The sequence below is a fragment of the Accipiter gentilis genome, chromosome W (genome assembly GCF_929443795.1).
Source record: "Accipiter gentilis chromosome W, bAccGen1.1, whole genome shotgun sequence".
Classification (NCBI taxonomy): Eukaryota; Metazoa; Chordata; class Aves; order Accipitriformes; family Accipitridae; genus Astur; species Astur gentilis.
Window position 1 is genome coordinate 28571896 of NC_064918.1, and position 22232 is coordinate 28594127.

A 22232-nucleotide genomic window follows, 5' to 3' on the forward strand; every position below is an offset into this window, starting at 1 on the left:
TTGAATTAAGTGAGAACTTAAAAATCAACATGTCAGTAAACATGGAGGTCAAACTGAGTTGAGAAGGAATGCTCAGTAGTGCAATAATATGTACAGTTGAAGATAAACATCAAGTTTTCAATTAAGAGGCCTGGTAAACAATCCAATCAAGGGCACTGCACAGTAAATATGCTATTTGCTGCTTTAGTACCTTGAACTGTTTTTAGCTTACTCTATCCTTGGAGGAATTTCTGAGTTTTTTCTTGCATGCTCTAAAGTAAAATTGCCTTTTCATGACAACTGAAATGGAAACCAATTATCTAGCAATTCCAAGAAAACAAAAGGTACACAAAGATGCCTATCTTAAGCTTCTCAAACATGCAAGACTTGAAATGTAATGCTTTTTGGCACAATGCAAGACCTTCCTTTCTAGTTAGATGGCAAAACCCATCCCACTTGTAACTCCCATGCTGTTCCAGTTGATAATCAAATATCTTAGCTCCTTCAAATACCCTACATAAATATTTGGCAGTGGTAGAGATAGTTGATTATGCCTGAAAAAATACCTGATCATGTACTTAGATACTATCAAAAACCTGCTTGAGCAGTATAAATCCAGTTTATAGTAGTTGTGAGTAGTATGTGGGCATTGGCTTACAATAACAAAAGTCAAATATTAACAGAAGTGCCAGAGCAGTGATCTCTGATGCTTTAAGATAAATGAATACTAGAAGGACTGAGCACTGTTGTACCCTTTTACATCCTTAACCAATAACTGAGGATGCTGGGGAAGTAGAAAGGAAATGGCTTGTGAGCTCTCCTTGCCATAGTCTGTTCTGCCATTGTTGAACTGAGTCCTAGGTTAGATGGACCATTTGGTCTGACCATAGGGCACTTGCATTCTTCAGTCCTGCCTGCCAACAAAAGATAAGAATCAAACCCTTGGACTACTACTTTCCAGCATGACAAGAATGGTACTTATTGAAATGATATCCAGCCAGCTGAAAAAGTCAATTTACTAAGTGTCGCGTCCCAAAGTTGGAGCGACTCAGGTTCATGGATTTCCTTTGTCAGAATTAAGGTGAAACGACACCAGGGGAGTTCAAACAACAATCAACATTTATTCAACCTAGCTAACCTTGCCCAAGTACACGTGAACTTATCAATATGAACCTTGCAACATGTCGTTAAGCCGCTGTTTGAGAAGAGTAGGAAGGTGTAGAAAAAGAAATGGAAAAAGGAACATGAAATGTATCAGGAGAGCCCTTCTGTTGAGTCACGAGGTTCAGAGCAGACCCCCTTGCTTTCTGGACTCCTTCTCAAAGAGGAGCCCAGGGGCGGCTAGATCCACTCCTAGTCTCAGACTTGGTCAACAGTTTATGTTTAAAAGGATGAGGTGTAGGGACTGTGGAAAAGAGAGAAGGAAAAGAGGGAGAGAGAGGAGAGAAGGAGAGAAGGAGAGAAGGAGAGAAGGAGAGAAGGAGAGAAGGAGAGAAAGAGAGAAAGAAAGAAAGAAAGAAAGAAAGAAAGAAAGAAAGAAAGAAAGAAAGAAGAAAAGGGTTTCACCAGTCCTGGGTCCAGCGTTAGTCCAGCCAGTGTAGAGATCCAGTTCCGGAGGGCGCTCACTGAGAACTCATTCTCCCTTCTTTTATAGTGTGTTAGTTGATGGTCTTGACATGCGCAGTCCCATTCCCGGGGTTCTCTGGAATTGGTCGGTGAGCTTTGCGGGGGGGAGGTTCATTGCAGAGTTGCCTCTCTTTTTCTGCTGGCATGACCACTTAAGATAGAAGCACAGTCCCATCTTCCATGGGGCCTCCTCCTCCAGGCACATATGCTGTGCTCCTTCTCCTGGTCACTTAAGATAAGGAATTGTGGCTTTGGAGAAGTGTGGTTCCACCCTCCGTGGGGCCCTCTCTTCTGGCCACATTGTCCTGTTTACAAAACTCCAGCATTTTTACAGAGGCTGTTTTCTCCACCAAAGTTCTTTAACGAATGTTTGAGACATTGACTATAATTTGTCAGACCGTCACACTAAGTCATTACTTATTAAACTATACAGGCTGTGGGATTAAGTAGGAAAGAAACAGAGTCAAACATGCATTTGTTCAGTTTCAACTTTTGTTTCTGTGCTCGCAGCTTGGAAGGACTATTCTCAGACTGCCAAAGTAGTACTTAAATCACCTACTGTTTTGGACTGGTGGAACATAAGAAATCAGAAAAGATTACTTTAATCTTCCCACTGATTTTTTTCCTGTGCACTGAACAAAATATATGGTTATTAAGGAAGTTAGGGAATGTACAGCATTTGATAGCACTATTCAGAGAAAACGGGTCATGTTTACAAAGTCGAGATTTTTCTGATAAGTATATCCACAGTTAGGCCTAATCTAAGTTATTAGTTAAGCATACCAATTTAGTAAAGGCACAAGTCATTGTGCACATCTCAGGCATTTCAGTTTAGTAAAGATGCAACTCCTTGCAGAAGTCATCTTTCCACCTATCATCTCTGTGGTGGTTTTTAAATATATAAAAGAGTTCATATATTATCGTAGAATCACAGAATAGTTTGGGTTGGAAGGGACCTTTAAAGGTCATCTAGTCCAACCACCCTGCAATGAGCAGGGACACCTTCCACTAGATGAGGTTGCTCAGAGCCCCGTCCAACCTGACCTTGAATGTTTCCAGGGATGGGGCATCTACCACCTCTCTGGGCAACCTGTGCCAGTGTCTCACCACCCTCATTGTAAAAACATTTCTTCCTTTTATCTAGTCTGAATCTACTCTCCTTTAGTTTAAAACCATTACCCCTTGTCCTATTGCTACAGGCCCTACTAAAAAGTTTGTCCCCATCTTTCCTGTAGGCCCCCTTTAGGTATTGAAAGGCTGCTATAAGGTCTCCCTGGAGCTTTCTCTTCTCCAGGCTGAACAACTCCAACTCTCTCAGACTGTCTTCATAGGAGAGGTGTTCCAGCCCTCTGACCATTTTTGTGGCCCCCCCCTCTGGACCCACTCCAACAGGTCCATGTCTCTCCTGTACTGATTATCTCTACTACTTATCACTTACAAATCAATTAACACTTTAAAAATGTTCAATACAGGCATAGTTTTGTTCTATTATTGCTTAGAAGCTCTGTGGGACTAACTGCGAAAGTATAAGCAATATAAATCAGTATTTAAATTATATATTACATGTTTATTATGAATGCAAAATTTTTTTAAATTTATATTTTATGAAAAATCAGAAGTATTTACAATTTTTGTAAGATAAACTTGTATGCTCTAATTTACAGTCTGATGTAGTAACAATCCATAAAAATTCAGATCCTTTAGAGTTGTGTTTACAAATTAATTTTCTTAGGAGGCAGCTACAAAGGATAGTGCTGTATACACAAGCAAGAACCAGCTTGCTACATATGGTTTTCTTATCAGACAGACACATGTACTTTTTAACGTTGTTTTTAATTTCTTTACAAAAAGTCTATATAAACTTGTATGGCTTCAAAGTTGCAACCTGCACCCAATGCAAATGTATGTATAATCACCTAGTTTAAAAGTGCTGAAACAGACCTACTTAACTAAGAAATGAAAGTAATAATGGAACTCTTATCTGCAAAAGTGTGTAGTATACATTAGAATTTATGTAGCCTCTACAAAGCTTAATTTATTGTAAAACTTCAGCAGTCAATTAATTACTGGTTCAAGCAAGTTTTATTGTTTTAATAGAGAATTTGAAATAGATACTGGTATTCAAAATGGTCATATAAAATTCGCACTTGTAGGTTATTGAATTATTTTGCCCTAATACTTTTGATTTCAGCATTGAAAAAACACTTGATAATACAAATACATAAAATATTTTCTAAATTAGTGACCTGCTTTAAAAGATGTTACTAATGTGTCACTTCCCTGTGCTAAGGCTGTGGCAAGCAGATTAGATGACAATACAAATGTTAAAATTGGTGGGTTTAGATAAAATTTAAAATAATAGAAATGGCAGTACTTGTCATCTTGCTGCTATAAAATACCCTTCTAAAATGCTATTCCTCCCAAAGTAATATATTTACATTCACATCACACAACCCTCAAAGCACTTAAATTCCAAAGACTTGCAGTCAAAGTGAAAGGAAATGCTGTTTGCTTTTACCGTCATCTGTGATTTTTCAGGATTTTCATCTTTGGTGACATTAAAGTTACTGTCTCAAAGTTTCAAAGTCCTGCATGATGCATCTCCCTTTACTACAGCTGCATTTATTGCAATTACCCCATGAGGAAGTAAACCAGCATTTTAAACCTCTTTTAAAACAATCTCCAGTTTTGCAAATCTGACTTCTAAATCCCAGTCAAAGGAATTTATAAAATTGTATGTATTATACAAACATCGTGCTTTCTTGATGAAGAGCCAAACTTTGAAAAAGGAATTGAGGCATGTGAATAACAAAGTGGATAGGCACAGGTTTGTTTTTTTAAAGGCACAAATGTTATGCAATTCATATAAAAATAAATTAAATCTACAGCATTGATTCAAACAATCACAACACATAAAATTTACTAACTGCAGAAGTAATTCTCTTCTGTCTTTTGCAATTTTGTAACACATTGCACTTAGGAAAAAACCCTATATAAAACAATTTACATGTTAATAATATATGATACACAGGCATCAAGTTACTTTTTTTTTTTATACATCTCTAACTCAGCTGGTTTTATGGCATGAGTGGATGGAAGAACTACATGAGACTTTGCCTCTGTTTTCTTTAAAAACTGGCAATTAAAGAATCTGAAAAATTATTATTACTTATGGAAAGATCAAATATTTCTTACTTGCTTTCCTACATGTTTAGGTTTAATGTTTGCAGTATAACATACAAATTCATACTTTCATTACAACTATTGATTATTATCTTGACTTCATCTATATAAATTTACTAAAATTTGAACAAATTTTTCCAAATATTGCAGATGATCATTTACAGACAGTGTTGAAATTAACTTCAGTGCTATTATAAAGTAATAAAAAGTTTGCAAAATGACTTTTAAAAGTGCATTTTCTGTTTTGTAGTTCATCCTCAAAGTAGGTCAACATTTTAAAAAAATTAATGCATGTTAAAAGAGTGTTTGAAAAGTAGAAAGGGCAGAGTGAGCTTCTTGCACTCCTTTGATCCAATGACTTCCACAGGTTCATCAGCAGTCTGCCATATACCGTCCTGAAAAATAAAGGTAGGTTTTTTGCAGTCAGTAGATAAAACAGATTGTGTCAGTATTTTCCTGGGAGCAGTTTGACTAACTATGGAAGAACAAAAAAAGTGAAACAGTTTTCAGTCATGTTTTTGAGGAAAAATAATTATTTATGCATCACTTATTTAACAGTTTCATATTTTATAATTTAGCACTATAGAATATATCATATTAATTTGAATATATAAGTATGTCAGTGTCTTACCAGTGGCAAATCTCTTCTTAAGGAGAGAAAGTCGATAGCCAGTGCCTACTAGCTCTACATCTACTCCTGAAAGGGTGCTTCCTTCACTAATGAATTGCACTGCAAGTGTTGCTGGTTTACTGGGTCCTTCTGAAAGTTCAAATTTTGCCCTGAGGGATCCAGAACCTATAAAAATAACAAAACTGAAAGGCTGGTTGTTTTGCAAGACCAAGATGATCTCCCCAAATTTTTAGTAGTAAGAAGTAGAACTAACATGGTGATATTTAAGACCTATTCCTAGTGGCAGTCCTATATAAATTTTCAGAAGAGAGTACAACTCTCTTTTTTCCAATACTCTGTTTAAGACAGTGACTAGTGAATGATTCAGAGAGAAGCAATACACATTTCTACAAGATTACACTCATAGAAGAATGTGTATATCAGACAGCCTGGTAATCTCTTATTACATTAAATACCTGATTGTTCCCTATAATAATCATTTATGCTTGCTGGTCTATCTTGCATGTAGTACTTTTCATTAGCAGATTTGAAAGTACATCAGAATATTTAAATGTTGTCACAATCTGCCTGGATGAATGTACATGAACAAAACCATTGGAAGAAATGCAGCTGAACAGTAATGTACCCAGATGAAAGAAATTCTGATTTTTTCTAATAAAGACAAGGTCTGATTAAATACATTTCCCAAAAAACTTCAGTTGATTTTTCATAGACAGTGGTCAAGTTCACTTCAGTGCCATTATAAAGTAGTAATAGTTCAAAATTACTTTAAGTACATCTTTGTAGTCAATGCAAGAAATTTAAAAAAACCCCAACATTATTGCTGGTCTCTTTTCCTAGTTCTTAAACAAGTCTTTTCTTGTTCTTGCAAAATATGCTGGGGAAAAAAGATTTAAATAATTAATTAATGGAGTGAAAGTAAAGTATTTTTACTTCTTTAAAACAACTAGTCAGTAGAAACTGCTAAATGAGGAGGAAAGTTAGTAACTGAAATGTTACTAGGGTAAAAGCAGGAATTGATGCATGAAATTGTTTTATGCAATGGCTTGTTCTTCATAAATGTAGCTAAAAGTCCATTTCATTTCTTCAGTAGGTCTGTCACAGTTTGGGTAAATCGGAACTTCTTTCCACTGTAAGTATGGAAACTCATATATTTAAATGCTTTGAAAGTTTATTCTGTGTTTTATCTCTGTCTGCAACTGACAGCTCACATAATGTACTGGAACATAAAAACCCAAAACATTTTACTACCCTGTACACCAGATTAAGGATGACTTCAAGACATTTGCCCTAATATTAAGAGTGTTTCTGCAACTTCTCCCTTTGTTTCCATATGTGTAAGACTAGCATATTATTACTTCCTCTTATACACTGAATTGTGAGTACTAAGTGTTTATACTCAAAGAAAAGGGGAAGAAAGATGATGGGAAGAAAAGGGAACATAGCAGAAGCAGTGGGATATGTGCAAGTCTACTGAACACACACAAGACATGATCTGCATCACTGGAAGCCAATTTTATGCTGCTCTGCAGGTGTGCAGTAGCTCTTTATCTGGCTGCATTCATGTTTTAGTATGATTTTTTTTTTAAAAGAAGCTCTGCAGTTTGGTAAAGGAAAAAAGAGAAGGATATCCCTACATAATCATAATGGTAGACAGATGGCAAAGAACTGTGAGGTCAGTGAATGATAAAATACACCAGACTACAGCAATAACCTCTATCAGATCAAATTCTCTCTGATTTTGTTTGAATGACTACCACAGCTTTGCAGTCTTTGCAGCAATACAAGAGGTTTTCCCTTCCCAGGCTTGTGGTTCCTATATGAAACCAGTCATATTTACAAGCAAATCTGTGCTTTCATAATTCCCTTCACTAAATTCTTAACAGTGCCAAAGGCCTTTCCGTTACACTGCAAGTCCATTTCTCCACAGAGGCTTTGTGGATGAGATGCCTCCCTTTTTATGTTTTTCTGCTTCAGAAAGACATTGCATCTGCAAAGGCTACAAGGGCTATGACATCAGCTGGACCTCAGGGAAAGGCAGCTGGGCAGAGTACAACTATTGGTACCTTACAAAATGCTATATAAATTACTACTCTGAGCAGATGTGCATAGATTTATTTTTTTCCTGGAATCGTATATGGTCAAAATGAAAACCCTCAAAATGTTGGTCAAGAATCATCTATAGTTGAGCCTATCTCAGCACAGGACTTTTAGATTTTATTTTTTTTTCTTTCCCCCAGTTCTTCCACTTACCTTTTTCTACTTTATCTCAGTTGTCAGTGTGTGGAAAACCAGAACACAGATATTAAATGTATTTTCCTTTAAATAACTGCTCATTTCCAAATAGCACTGATGTAATAATTTCCTTGCCCAGTCTAAACTAAAATAGTGGTACTAGCTGCTTTCAAGGGGCTTCGCTATTTTTCTTTTTATAATTAGTTAATATTATTACATCTCACTGTTAATGGAATCTCTCAGGAGGAATTTCATTGAGAAGGTGAACTGATAAACAGGATACAGCAAGTGTAAACAGGCATGAGGACATAGAGGCTAAAATGATTACCTTGTTACTGTACAAGAAAACAAAACAAGAGTTCAACTTGCCTCCATTCTCGGACTTCTCTGAAATGCTAGATATCTTCCAATAAGCTTTCGTCTGGTCTGTATTCCTGTAAGAGAATGGTAGGTTAGTTAAAAGCACCAATTTTTAGAATATTATTTCCCTAGATTTACACTGGTACCTTACAGACCATGTGCGTATAACCTACATCTCTCAGTGGAGGTTTATAAAAATATTTGATCATTTTAAGGTGAGTTTGTGGAAAACTATACAAAGCAAACAGGAAAACAGAAGGGTGTGTCTGCATGCCCCTGAGCTTGCAGCAGAGCTCAGATGCACATACCACCTTTTTATATAGTTAACACTGTCCTATGCCCAGGTTATGGCTCTACTTCACAATTCAAAACCCTCTGTGGTCTCAAAGGGTAAGGAAAGGCCAAACATGCTGGAAGAAGTTTGAAAGCTGGGTCTTTATGCTTCATGACGATGGTATGAGGGGGAGCAATGCTGATTGTTCTCCCTTATGTGAGACTCCTGGCTGTGTGAATTCCATTTCCATTCTAGTAAAACTAGTTGGCAGAAGTGACTCAGGGTTTAAGCTAACTTCTGATGCTGTAAAGGGGCAGAAAAGCAAAGGGCACCAAGCACCATAGTCCGTAAGCTGACAGGGCATTTTAACTCTTCAAGCACTTTGCAGCTGTTCCATCAAAGAAAAGTCAACAACTTAAAGCTGTGAGCAGCATTGAAGTGCTGATAGGTTTGAAACTGTCTTTGGCATTAGTGTAGCAGGAGTGAAATGCTCACACAAGTAGCATAGATGGTAGTGGTTACTTGCAGGAGGTTGAATTATAAAACATTTATTCTTAAAAAAAACAAAACCCCATCACCCAACCCACTAGACCAAACATATAGCAGGAGACACATACTAGAGTTGCCTGGGACATGACTGTATTTTTTTTGTCAGCTTTCAAGGCTCAAAATTCTGGCCTTGGGTAGTTACCTAGGTGAAAGAGAAAATACCTGAGGCTCAAGTCCCTCACTCCAATGAATCTGCAATGAAACTGTCACTAAGTTTTGAGTCTTCCTAGCTAACACTAGGTGTTCTGGGTGGGCATTCCTGCTCTCACTCAGGTTTCATTAGAGGGGTTTGTGGAAGAAGCCTGAGCAGAGAGGGGGGAGACTGGCTTCACCAAAAGTCTAGTCAAGTTGTACAGGCAGGATACTGAACCTGCCCTTGCTCAGAATAAACTTAAGGTGATTTGGTTAAAAGTATTACTCCCTTGAAATACCAAGTCAAGAAAGATTCAGTCTTGCTAGGATTTTTTCCACTTAAAATGATACTGTATTACCACTTTGTCCAATTAACACATTTAAATGTATTGCCTCCAGAAACATCAGAACCTTTCTGTAAAATACACCAGGTTTATTCTATTTCTGAACCTTGCTTTATAAGGTAAACTGATCTATAAGTAATAAGGTTAACAAAGCCTGACTTCCCTCAACTTCGTATTCTTTGCCCTCTTAACCTTCATGTTAAAAAGACCCTCTTGTCCCTCTTGGAAATAAACAGTCCAGGAATTACATTACAGTTGGGCAGGTACCTATGTGCTGCCAAACCACAGGCACAGTGATTGAATTCTGCTCACCTTTTGCTCCAGGGATGTCCTGCTCTGCCTAGCCCTGCTACCCTCTGCTTGTTTTCACAAACGTAATTATCCGAGACATATGTCTCGTCGCTTTCAAGTGCTGCTCTAAATGGTCTGCAGGCTTAGAAGGTGGCAGCAGGTAGCTGCAAGTCAGATAATCAGCACGATGCTTGAACTGAGAGACGATGCTACCAGGCTTATGAAGAACTCCTCAGTTACTGAAGTTTGTTTTAAAACCATTTCAATTAGAAGTTAATTTTTAAGCTAGAAGAACCAAGAAATCTTATTAAGAACTGCATGCCTTCTACTCTCTCTATATAATGTATATAGATGGATATTATACACACACACATATATATAATGGTTTTTAACCATTAAGATATTTTGGTTTCAAATCATGTTATTAAAAATATCTATCCTGTCTATTAGCCAAAAGAAAGCAAACATTGGAAATTTCAGAAAGGCTTATATTATTACACAGTTGGAATGGGTGCATATAGTCTCATTTGAGTTTATGTGAATTGGCTGTACATGATCTGTTTTGGACCAGAAAATGTCCTAAACATCTGATACCACGCATTTTATCAAGAGGAAAAAAAATTAGCTGTTTCTTCCAGTGACATTTTTCAGGCTGATACTAATGAATAAACTGAAATGAATTTAAAATAATAAAAAGAAAAGTATTAATATTACCATTTTGCAGGTGGAAGTGACTGCATGTTTGTTACTCCTCCATCTACTGGTACCACAACCTGGACATTAGACAGCATACTAGGCACATTCATAGACTCTGGATTGTATTTATAATCCACTCTCACATCAGTAGTGCTAGCATTACATTTCCAGTAAGTTGCAAGATTCAAAGGAGTGGACTGGATGCCATTTGAAGATACCTGTAAAAGTACAAACCATTGAAAGCAGCTTAATTAAAATATTCCCCTTTTGGGCAGAATTAGGGAATGATGGTAATGAGTATAACTCTAAATCCTGACAAATGACCAAAAGAACAATTGACCTCTGAGCCCTTAACCTCAGAATTCTGAAGACTGTTGTAGCCTAAAGTAATTCCTGTTCTTTTAATTTTAAATTAAAATAATTTAAAAAATGTTTAAACTCGCTCTGGCCCATGAGGCTCCTTCCTGTTCTGGCTTTCATAAGTCAAAACAGTTTTGTTCTAGTCTTGTGTTCTGCCTCACACAAGAAACATGCTTGCAGCAAAATGACTTCATCCTTAACAGTTGTGTGCCATACCAATTCAGCTGCCCAGCCAGCAGCAGAAGGCAATACCCATCATTGGATGGGCAGCCAGCAAAATAGTTCTTACCTATTAAATGCATTATTTTCCTGCTGCAGGAGAGTTGGATGCTGTTGCTTCTGTAGCTGAGCTTGTGCTACTGCCCTGCTGTACCTCTACCACTTTCCTAGTATACTTGAGGAACCTTCTATGCCCCAATGTCCCCTCTCACCTTTCCTTGGCAGCCCAGAATGCTTTCTATTGGCCAGGGCTTCCGCATGCCGGTGACAAGACCAGCAGCGGCAACAGTAAGTTCGGTGGCTAAGCACTAGATTGAGGCGGACAAGGAGGTTCCTAGAGTCGGGAACCCCGAGGAAGAGCAGAGACCCATCCAGAGCCGGCAGCTCTTGTGAGAGGGGCTGACACGGCATGGGCGTTACCAGGGGCAACTGCGGAGATTTAAACTACCCTGAGCAGCGCCAGTGAACAGGGCGTAGCCCCCTTCCCAGCATGAGAAGACTACTCATGCAGTGGGCACTGTCCTCAGAAGGAGACCGAGCTATGGTTGCCACTTGGGTGAAAGCCATTGCTAGGAAAAATGTGGTGACTGAGAGAGACAGAGCTGCCAAGCAAACATGCAACTTTCCAGGTCTCCGGCTGCAGGGAGTGCCTGAGCCTATCACTGGTACCAGAGGGCAGCAGGGACAACTCCTGTGTGTAGCGTGACCAGGTGGATGATCTGCTCAGCCTGGTGGCAGAGCTGAAGGAGGAAGTGGAAAAGTTAAGGAGTATCAGGGAGTGTGAGAGGGAGATAGATTGGTGGACCCGCACCCTACCATCCCTGAGGCAGAGGCAGCACATGGAGGCTCCACAAGAAGCAGAGGATCCCCTGCCCAGTTGCCACCAGGCAGGAGGGGACCTAAGAGATAGAGGGAAATGGATACAGGTTCCTGCTTGGGGAGACGGGCGAATCCCCTCCTGGTCTCCCTCACCTTCCCAGTTACCCCTACACAACGGGTATGGGGCTCTGGAACTTGAGGGCCAGGCCAATGAAGATCAGAATGTAGATGAAGGCCTATCCAGGGGGCTGCCTAGGTTGAGTGAGTCAGCCCCACGCATTCTGACAGCCTCTGTTAAGAGAAAAAAGAGAGTAACTGTTGTGGGCAATTCCCTTCTGAGGGGAAGAGAGGGCCCAATATGCAGACCTGACACATCCCACAGGGAACTCTGCTGCCTCCCTGGTCTGGTTTGGCCCTCTGATTATTACCCGCTATTGGTTGTGCAGGTTGGCAGTGATGAGATTGCAGAGAGTAATCCAAAAGCAATCAAAAGGGACTTCAGGACACTGGGGCGATTAGTGGAAGGATCAGGAGCACAGGTAGTGTTTTCCTCAGTCCCTTCAGTGGCAGGGAAATACACTGAAAGGAACAGGAAAACACACCTGGTTAATAGGTGGCTCAGAGGCTGGTGCCATCGGTGGAATTTTGGGGTTTTTGATCACGGGGAGCTTTACATGGCACCAGGCTTGCTGGCGACAGATGGAGTCCAGCTATCTCAAAGGGGGAAAAGGATTCTCGCTCATGAGTTGGTGGGGCTCATAGAGAGGGCTTTAAACTAGGTTTGAAGGGGGAAGGGGATAAAACTAGGAGCACCAGAGATGAGCCTGGGGCGGCATGCTAATGTTGGGGGTGGAATCCATAGCCCAGCTCAAGTGCATCTATGCCAATGCACGCAGCATGGGCAATAAACAGGAGGAGCTAGAAGCCATTGTGCAGCAGGATAGCTATGACTTAGTCACCATCACAGAAACATGGTGGGATGACTCCCATGACTGGAGTGCTGCAATGGATGGCTATCAGCTCTTCAGAAGGGATAGGCAAGGAAGGAGAGGTGGTGGGGTGGCTCTCTATGTTAAGGAGTGTTTTGATTGTACAAAGCTCCACGACTGTGATGATAAGGTTGAGTGCTTATGGGTGAGGATGAGAGGGAAGGCCAACAAGGCAGATATTGTGCTGGGAGTCTGTTACAGACCACCCAACCAAGCTGAAGAGACGAATGAATCATTCTACAAGCGGCTGGCAGTAGTCTCACAATCGTCTGCCCTTGTTCTCGTGGGGGACTTCAACTTTCCAGACGTCTGCTGGAAATACAACACGGCAGAGAGTAAGCAGTCTAGGAGGTTCCTGGAGTGTGTGGAAGATAACTTCCTGACACAGCTGGTAGGTGAGCCTACCAGGGGAGGAGCCTCGCTAGACCTACTGTTTACAAACAGAGAAGGACTGGTGGGAGATGTGGTGGTCAGAGGCCATCTCGGGCTTAGCAACCATGAAATGATAGAATTCTCGATTCTTGGTGAGTTAAGGAAGGGGGTCAGCAAATCCACCACTATGGACTGCCAGAGGGCAAACTTTGGCCTGTTCAGGACACTGGTTGAGAGAGTCCCCTGGGAGACAGTCCTGAAGGGCAAAGGGGTCCAGGAAGGCTGGAGATTCTTCAAGGAGGAAGCCTTAACGGCTCAGGACCAGGCTATTCCCATGCACCTCAAGATGAACCGTCGGGGAAGATGACTGGCCTGGCTGAACAAGGAGCCTTTGCTGGGACTCAGGAAAAAAAGGAGAGTATATCATCTTTGGAAGAAAGGGCAGGCAACTCTGGAGGAGTACAGGGATCTTGTTAGATCATGCAGAGAGAAAATTAGAAAGGCAAAAGCTCAGCTAGAACTCAATCTGGCCACTATTATAAGAAACAACAAAAAATGTTTTTACAAATACGTTAACAACAAAAAGAGAGCCAAGGAGAATATCTATCCTTTAATGGATACAGATGGGAACATTGCCACCAGAGATGAAGAAAAGGCTGAGGTACTTAATGCCTTCTTTGCCTCAGTCTTTAATAGGGAGACCAGTTATTCTCAGGGTACTCAGCCCTCTGAGCTGGAAGGAAAGGACGAAGAGCAGAATATACCCCCCCCTCCCAATAATCCAGGAAGAAATAGTTAATGACCTGCTACACCTCCTGGACACTCACAAATCTATGGGACCAGATGGATCCATCCAAGAGTACTGAGGGAGCTGGTGGTAGTGTTCACCAAGCCACTTTCCATCATCTATCAGCAATCTTGGTCAACAGGGGAAGTCCCAGATGACTGGAGGCTTGCCAATGTAACGCCCATTTACAAGAAGGGTTGGAGGGAGGATCCAGGGAACTACAGGCCTGTCAGCCTGACCTCGGTGCCAGGGAAGATTATGGAGCAGCTCATCTTCAGTGCCATCACGTGACACGTACAGGACAACCAGGGGATCAGGCCCAGCCAGCATGGGTTTATGAAAGGCGGGTCCTGCTTGACCAACCTGATCTCCTTCTATGACAAGGTGACCCACTTAGTGGATGAGGGAAAGGCTGTGGATATTGTTTACCTAGACTTCAGTAAAGCCTTTGACACCGTTTCCCACAGTGTTCTCCTGGAGAAACTGGCTGCTCATGGCTTGGACTGGTGTATTCTTCGCTGGGTAAAAAAAAAAGTCTGGATGGCTGGGCCCAGAGAGTTGTGGTGAATGGAGTTAAAGCCAGTTGACGGCTGGTCACAAGTGGTGTTCCCTAGGGCTCAGTATTGGGGCCAGTTCTGTTCAATATCTTTATCAATGATCTGGACGAGGGGATCGAGTGCACCCTCAGCAAGTTTGCAGACAACACCAAGTTAGGAGGAAGGGTTGATCTGCTTGAGGGTAGAAAGGCTCTACAGAGGGATCTGGATCAATGGGCTGAGGCCAACTGTATGATGTTCAACAAGGCCAAGTGCCAGGTCCTGCACTTGGGTCACAACAACCCCATGCAGCGCTACAGGCTTGGGGAAGAGTGGCTGGAAAGCTGCCTGGCAGAAAAGGACCTGGGGGTGCTGGTTGACAGCCGGCTGAATATGAGCCAGCAGTGTGCCCAGGTGGCCAAGGCAGCCAATAGTATCCTGGCCTGTATCGGAAATAGTGTGGCCAGCAGGACTAGGGAAGTGATTGTTCCCCTGTACTCAGCACTGGTGAGGCCGCACCTTGAGTACTGTGTTCAGTTTTGGGCCCCTCACTACAGGAAAGACATTGAGGTGCTGGAGCATGTCCAGAGAAGGGCAACCAAGTTGGTGAGGGGCCTGGAGCACAAGTCTTATGAGGAGCCCTGAGGGAACTGGGTTTGTTTAGTGTGGAGAAGAGGAAGCTGAGGGGAGACCTTATCGCTCTCTACAACTACCTGAAAGGAGGTTGTAGTGAGGTGGGTACTGGTCTCTTCTATCAAGTAACTAGTGATAGGATGAGAGGAAATGGCCTCAAGTTGCGCCAGGGGAGGTTTAGATTGTATATTAGAAAAAATTTCTTTACTGAAAGGGTTGTCAGGCATTGGAACAGGCTGCCCAGGGAAGTGGTGGAGTTACTATCCCTGGAGGTATTAAAAAACCATGTAGACAAGGCACTTCAGGACATGGTTTAGTGGGCATGGTTGATGGTTGGACTTGATCTTAAAAGGTCTATGATTGTATGCTACTGCCTCATTTTTCCCCCAAACAGTAAAGATCTTAAATAGATCTCATTCTTCCACAGTACTCATTTCTGCAATCCAAAGATATGTTCTGTTGCTTCCATCTTTCTCAGGAATTCTCCCTGTAACTAACATGCTTTTTATAGATTCAGTATGCCAAGATTTGAAACTATATTGAGAGGATGTCGAAAGCTACAATGATATTAATAGCTGCACTGCTAGGTTCCTTTTGTTTTTTGATGTAGAGACAATTGGCTCAGATGTTCAATCATCTCAGTGCAGGCCTAGCAAAGCCCTGTTCTCCCTCTTGAGGAGAGTCTGTCTGTCTGGAATTTTCATGAAGATTTTTTGTTGACAGCCAGAACCCCTTCTCACAGAATCACACAGAATGGTTGAGGTTGCAAAAGGGACCTCTGGAGGTCTTTTTGTCCAACCCCCCTGGCTCAAGGAGGGCCACCTAGAGCCAGTTGCCCAGGACCATGTCCAGATGGCTTTTGAAGATCTCCAAGGAGGGAGACTCCATAAGCTCTCTGGACAACCTGTTCCTGTGCTCGGTCACCCTTACAGTCAAAAAGGGCTTCGTGATGTTCAGGCAGAACCTCCTCTGTTTCAGTTTTTGCCTGTTGCCTCTAGTCCTGTAACCAGGCACCATAGAAAAGAGCCTGGCTCTGGCATCTTTGCACTCTCCCTTCAGGTATTTATACACATGGATGGGATCACCCCTGAGCCTTCTCTTCTCCAGGCTGAACAGTCCCAGCTCTCAGCCTTTCCTCATAGGAGAGATGCTCCAGTCCCTTCATCTTTGTGGCCCTTCACTGGACTGTCTCCAGTAGCTCCATGTCTCTCTTGTACTGAGAATCCCAGAACTGAACACAGGCCTCCAGGTGTGGCCTCACCAGTGCTGAGCAGAGGGCAAGGATCACACCTCCCTCAACCTGCTGGCAATACTTTGCCTAATACAGCTCAGGATACTATTAGCCTTTTTTGCTGCAAGGGCACATTGCTGGCTCATGTTCAACTTGGTGTCCACGAGGAGCTCCAGGTCCTTTTCTGCCAAGCTACTTTCCAGCTGGGTGGCCCCCAGCATATACTGGTGCCTGGGGCTGTTCCTCCCCAGGTGCAGGACTGTGCACTTCCCCTTGTTGAACTTCATGAGGTTCCTGTCAGCCCATTTTCCCAACCTGTTGAGGTCCCCCTGGATGGCAGCACAACCCTCTGGCCTATCAGCCACTCCTCCCAGTTTGGCATCATCAGCAAACATGATGAGGGTACACTCTGCCCCCTCATCCAGATCTTTAATGAAGATGTTAAACAGGATTGGACACAGTATTGACCCCAGGGTACACTGGCTAGTTACTGGCCTCCAACTAGACCTCATGCCACTGGCCATCACCCTCTGGGCCTGGCTGTTCAGCCTGTTTTCAATCCACCTCGATATCTGCTCATCCAGCCCATACTTCAACAGCTTCTCTATGAGGATGCTATGGGAGACAGTGTTGAAAGCCTTCCTGAAGTCTAGGTAGACAATATCCACTGCTCTCCCCTCATCTACCAGGCTAGTCATTTCATCATAGAAGTTTATCAAGTTGGTCAAGCATGACTTCCCCTTGGTGAATCCATGCTGACTACTCCTGATGACTTTCTTGTCCTCCACGTGCTTGTAAATGGTTTCCAGTATGAGTTGTTCTGTTATATTATGAGAGGTGAGAACATCATGCATTCTCATATATTACAGCTGATTAGCTATAGCATCCAAAAAATTATGCAATAACAAAATCAAAATACAATATAATTACAAACTCAAACTCCCACCAAACCCCCTAAATTCAAGGAAAACTTAGCTTTGTTAACAAATACCTAAAGAAGCAGTGTTTGAAGCATGCACACGTGAATTGGACTGAAGTGTGAGCAAGCTGAAACAGGTCATGAATGAACAGGGAATGACATGAAGGCATAACATGAATGCACTGAGCCTGGGCAGAGCCTATGCATTGGAAACAGCGACATAAACAGAATTGGCCTAGATGAGGGATGACAGTTCATCTGCATGTAAGCAGGAGAAGAACAATTCTTATAGTGTCTGTATAGATATGAAATCTGCCAGAGTTCCTTAAAAAATTCCAAAGGGAAAAAAGTGTTTACCTGATACTTTAAAACATCCACATTATAATAGGAGGCAGATGGATTCTGCTCTGATAATTTCTTGAGGTAGACAGTTATAGCTTGCATGTTCATCCAAAAATCCTTAGTACTGGAGTCACTTTGTGACTGATCACTACAAAGAAAAAGAAAGGTAGGAATCAGAAGGCAACACTGAGTTTTATTATTTCAGATGTCTAAAAATTAAGACTAGATCTTTCCCCTTCACTATTTCAAGCAAGAATTTGTTCTAATGCTTTTTAACACATAATTGTACCTTCCTAAATATTAAGACAAATTAACTGCTTGTTTTATCTGGTAAAAATTCTCCTTCCACGTTGTGGAGCAGTGAGTTTCCTCCACTGATGATCTGCATCACAAGATGGAGTTAATGCTGAATTTAGATTTTACATTCAATAAAACACAATTTTAATACAATCAGGTGCTGTGAGAATGTGTGGGAGGTGGGGATGAAAGTGGTCTTTGAAAAGGAATGTTATCCAATTTGGAATAAATCCTAAAATCATAATTAGTTTTTGTTGTGACATAGCTTCACTAATGCACTGAATTAAGATTTGTGCTGTATGCATTACCACACTTTCACATATTTATAGAGAGCGTAAGCTTTCAAAATTTTTTTTCAATAAAAGTGATTTTCAAATTACAAACAATTGTTCCTCAGATACTTATAGTTACATTCAATCTCAGTAACAATTTATTATATAATATCTATATGTAGGTAAGACTGCACATGACTGCAGATGCAAAATCCTGGTTGGGAGCTACTGGAGCATGAAAATGTTTTGCAGATCAAGAATATTTTCAGCTCTGGTTGCATCAGGTTGGTTTTTTTTAATAAGGATAAAACTTTTAAGAAAAGCAATTCAGAAAGAAAATTCAAATCACTTAAGAATTCAAGAGCTCCACGGATCATCTGTGGATACATAGAGGAACTGCATCCATCCCTAAGGAGGCATGCAGAGTGCGTGTGCGCAGAGTGAAAGCTGAAAACGAGCACCTGGAACACAGTAAATATGACTGCAATAGATTGAATGGCCTAGAACAGCGACTTACATACCAGTAGCCTGTCCAATTTACTTAGAATTTGGTTTTCAATACAGTGTTGTCATTCATGCAATTTCCATTTCCCATAAAATATATAGATAAACACTTATCACAGAGGCCTTCCAAAATTTAAACAAATTAAACCAGTAGCAAAATCCTTCTGCTGCTCCACAACCAAGTGTAATTCAAAACAGAAATTCTGATGTCTCTACAAATATCACTCACATTAAAAAGTTTCATGTCTATAAATACTAAGCAAACGACAGTCACTGCAGTATATGATGAAAAGTCAAATTATTACCATACAGGTTTAACTTCATAAATATCCAGTACATACATCCTTTCTAATTAGAGGTGAAGTGTTACAGCACTCAGACAAGAATACTAGACATTTTCACTTTTTTCCAAAAATATAATTTTTCAGTATAATTCACTGTCAGATATGGCTCTGCTAACATTTCAGTTATGAACTGTCATGTCAAAGAACAATAAATTAATCTTGTATGAAACGTTCATTACGTTAAGTATGAATGATCAAAATGAAATTAAATACAAAAGAATGGATGCATATGGTTTGATTGTTTCAAGTTATTTCAGTAATTTAACAAACGTAGCATCTAGAAATGTTTAACTGGTTTTCAAATAATTTCTCCAATAAATGAAAGCGAAACTGCTCAGCTGAAATGGATATCTGCTTTTACACTTGTTTTCTTTCTTTTTTTTTTTTTTTTTTAAATTCTTAAGAATTCTCCTAAGCATGCTGCTATACACTTGAGAGATATAGTTATGTAATGGATCTGATCTACTGTAGAAATGATACAGCTTAAAAGATACACTAATAACTGACAAATGAGATTAGGTGTAGCTCCTACTACTTGTTTTCTATTTAAGGCTACTGTTTCATAATTTAATCTTACCATAGTTACTACTGTATAAGGAAATCCATGTGTCCTATTTTTGACATCTAATTTTTCTCCATATTTGTAATTAGTTATATTGTTCATGTAGTTTGATTAGAAAAAAGGTTTGTTTGTAGTTTGGGTTTTTTTATTTTTTATTTTTTAAAAGGTTATTAAACCGTTTTATTTATGTGTAAAAAAAAACACAGCTACATTTGCAAACTATTTTTTATGGCTCCTGTTATATTCAGCATAAGTTTCAAGTCCAGTAATCACTGAAATTTTTAATGGTGGCAGTGGAGAGAAACTGAGCTAAACAACATTAGTTCAGGAAATTAAATTATGTATAAGCAAATTAACAAGACTGTAGAGAATTCTGAGTTATATATACAACAATTCACATTTTACAAATCATGTAGTTTACTTTTATATTAAAAAATAATAGAATACAAAACCTGTATACAAGTTGTGCATTTGGAAGAATCTGCTCTAGTTTACTTGTGTTTTTTACCCTGAAGCAGAGCACAGCTGGAGATGGGTTGCTGGTGAAGACTTTAATAATCCCACTTGGGAATGATACTGTCATATCACCAGTGATCTTCACAATACATCTAGAAGAAAATGAAAACATCAGTTTTATTGCAACTCATTAACTGCCTAGTTTTAATACTAATTTTAAAGCAATCATTGTACTTTTACAATCTGATGAGCTGAATTCAACACAGAAAATCAATTTCAAATGAGGATAATGTGGCACTATGACAATGTACTATCACTTTCAACTTGGAAGTCAGATGAAATAAGAAAAAAGTTTAGCTGTTTAAGCATACAGTAGTACAGGTGGATATTTTTCAGGCTTTGAAAACATGGCATGACTATGCTTAGGCAAGGCCTAAGTAGCATAGCAAGCAATGTGACAGAGGGAATGAAGTGCTTTTAAGCTGCCCAAATTTACATGTAGCACCTACCTGACTATAATAAAAACCCTTCTCATTTTCAGTGTTCTCATTGAACACATTTTTGTAAAGCAGGGATATATGAACTCTTAGGCCAATAGAGAGTGATAAGCCACTGCTGTCACTTATAATCGGGGGAAAAAAACCTGTGAATCCCCCTTCTAATGTATATACATTTTCCCCAAAAATATTAAAACCAGAACTAGTGTGTTTTCTTATTGTAATTTATTACATTCAAAACAATTCACTATTTAACTAACTTTGTGGGATCTGCTCCTTTAAAGTAGGCGTTAACAGATTCAGTAAGGGCTACTGCAACAGGCAAGGTGTCCTGGTTTCCAAGTCTGACAGGGCTGGAACCACGTGAAACACCTAGAATACATACAGCGTATAGGTTTAATTTTCAAAAAGCTTAGCAATAGATTTCAGAATGGTTGACTACACCTGTCATTTTTACAAGAGATTACTACCATCAAGGTCACAGCAGAGTCTGAAGTATTACTTGAAAAGGATGTGGGAAAATATAAATATAGTACAGTACAATCACACCATCAAAACACTGCTTAGCAGCCTAAAAAACCAGGACTACGAGTATGACATTTTGTAAATGGACAGACACAAGGAAATACATGAGACAGAAGAACACTGCATTAAAACGGCTACTGATGAAACTGAAGTCAACAGATCCAAAGGAAATTAGATGTCAACTACAATACTTAAAAGTCCCTATTGTATGCTTATAGCATGGAAAAATTATGATAAATTAGTCACAGAAATGCAAAGAATTCAGTTATGGTATGTATAAACATAAATGCGCATACATTAATATTACCCACATAAGTGAACTGTTGAACATTCTTTTAACTATTTCAGCCAACAAAGATTACAATTCCCAAGCAGAAACTGTTGGAGAAGTATTTTGCAAATTTTTCTAATGTTTACATAGTAAAGATTCTGGGAGTACCTTGGAGGTACCTAGAAATACATAGCAGTTTACAAGAAAAATAATTACCAGGCCTGTGTCAGCCTTCACAGATGCCTGTGCCTACACAACAAAGTTCCAATGCATTGCTATAAAAATCAACTCAGACCTCAGCTAAGGCTTTTTGAAATGTGTGTGTATAATTGACAAAACTGGTTGTCATGGGATTTTACTTTTCAGTAGTGTTTTATATGTGTACTGAATATAAAAGACAATACTGGATGTTCTATCTTTTTATTAGTGCGGTAGTGTAGTGGAGAGCATCTTACTAATTTTTTGTACCACTGCTGGCTGAATCACCCTGTATCACATGCCTGCTGCAAGCTCTCAGAGGTATGGGATGTCACAGAACTGTGCCAAGGCAGACTCGCTGTATCTCTGGCTGCAGTCCAGCTCACAAGTCCAGTTCTAAGACCTTCAGCAGCACCAGCAAATCTGGCTTTGATGCCCTGCCACCTGCCTCAGCTCCAACCACTGTTAACAGCCCTTCAGCTGTGCCGACTCAAGAGCTACTGACACAACCATGCAAACAGTTGCATTGACACACTCGAGGAGGTTGCCAAACTACAGAATAAAAGACTGCATCATTGGCCATAAAAAGGGGCAAACAAATAAGTCTGATCAGATGGTTTTAGTTCAGTTTAGGAACAATGATTCAGGTAATTTTAATATTGGCTAAATGGCTGTCATAAAAATAAAACGTATAAAAATATTATCTTTATTATCTATATCTTCAAAGCTTTGTGTTATTTAGAAATACAGAAATGGTTTTATCTACTTGTCTTACGAGAACAAGGATTGTCACAGTAAA

General features: G+C 40.1%; 1 protein-coding gene across 5 annotated transcripts in view; it reads right to left on the minus strand.

Annotated features, from left to right (window-relative positions):
• Positions 1–1080: 1080 nt before the first annotated feature.
• The window catches only part of LOC126035444 (F-BAR domain only protein 2-like), a 131304-nt gene continuing 110152 nt past the window's right edge, over positions 1081–22232 (minus strand). For 4 of the 5 annotated variants that reach the window (XM_049794012.1, XM_049794010.1, XM_049794011.1 and 1 more), the window contains 7 exons: positions 20700–20811; positions 19939–20094; positions 17523–17655; positions 10319–10518; positions 8024–8088; positions 5420–5584; positions 1081–5183 (listed from right to left, as the gene is read on the minus strand). In XM_049794012.1, coding sequence (XP_049649969.1) covers positions 5161–5183; positions 5420–5584; positions 8024–8088; positions 10319–10518; positions 17523–17655; positions 19939–20094; positions 20700–20811 — 854 coding nt within the window. In that variant the 3' untranslated portion in view covers positions 1081–5160. Of the gene's footprint in view, positions 5184–5419; positions 5585–8023; positions 8089–10318; positions 10519–17522; positions 17656–19938; positions 20095–20699; positions 20812–22232 lie in introns of those variants that run through there. The other variant, XM_049794014.1, reaches the window with a different exon arrangement.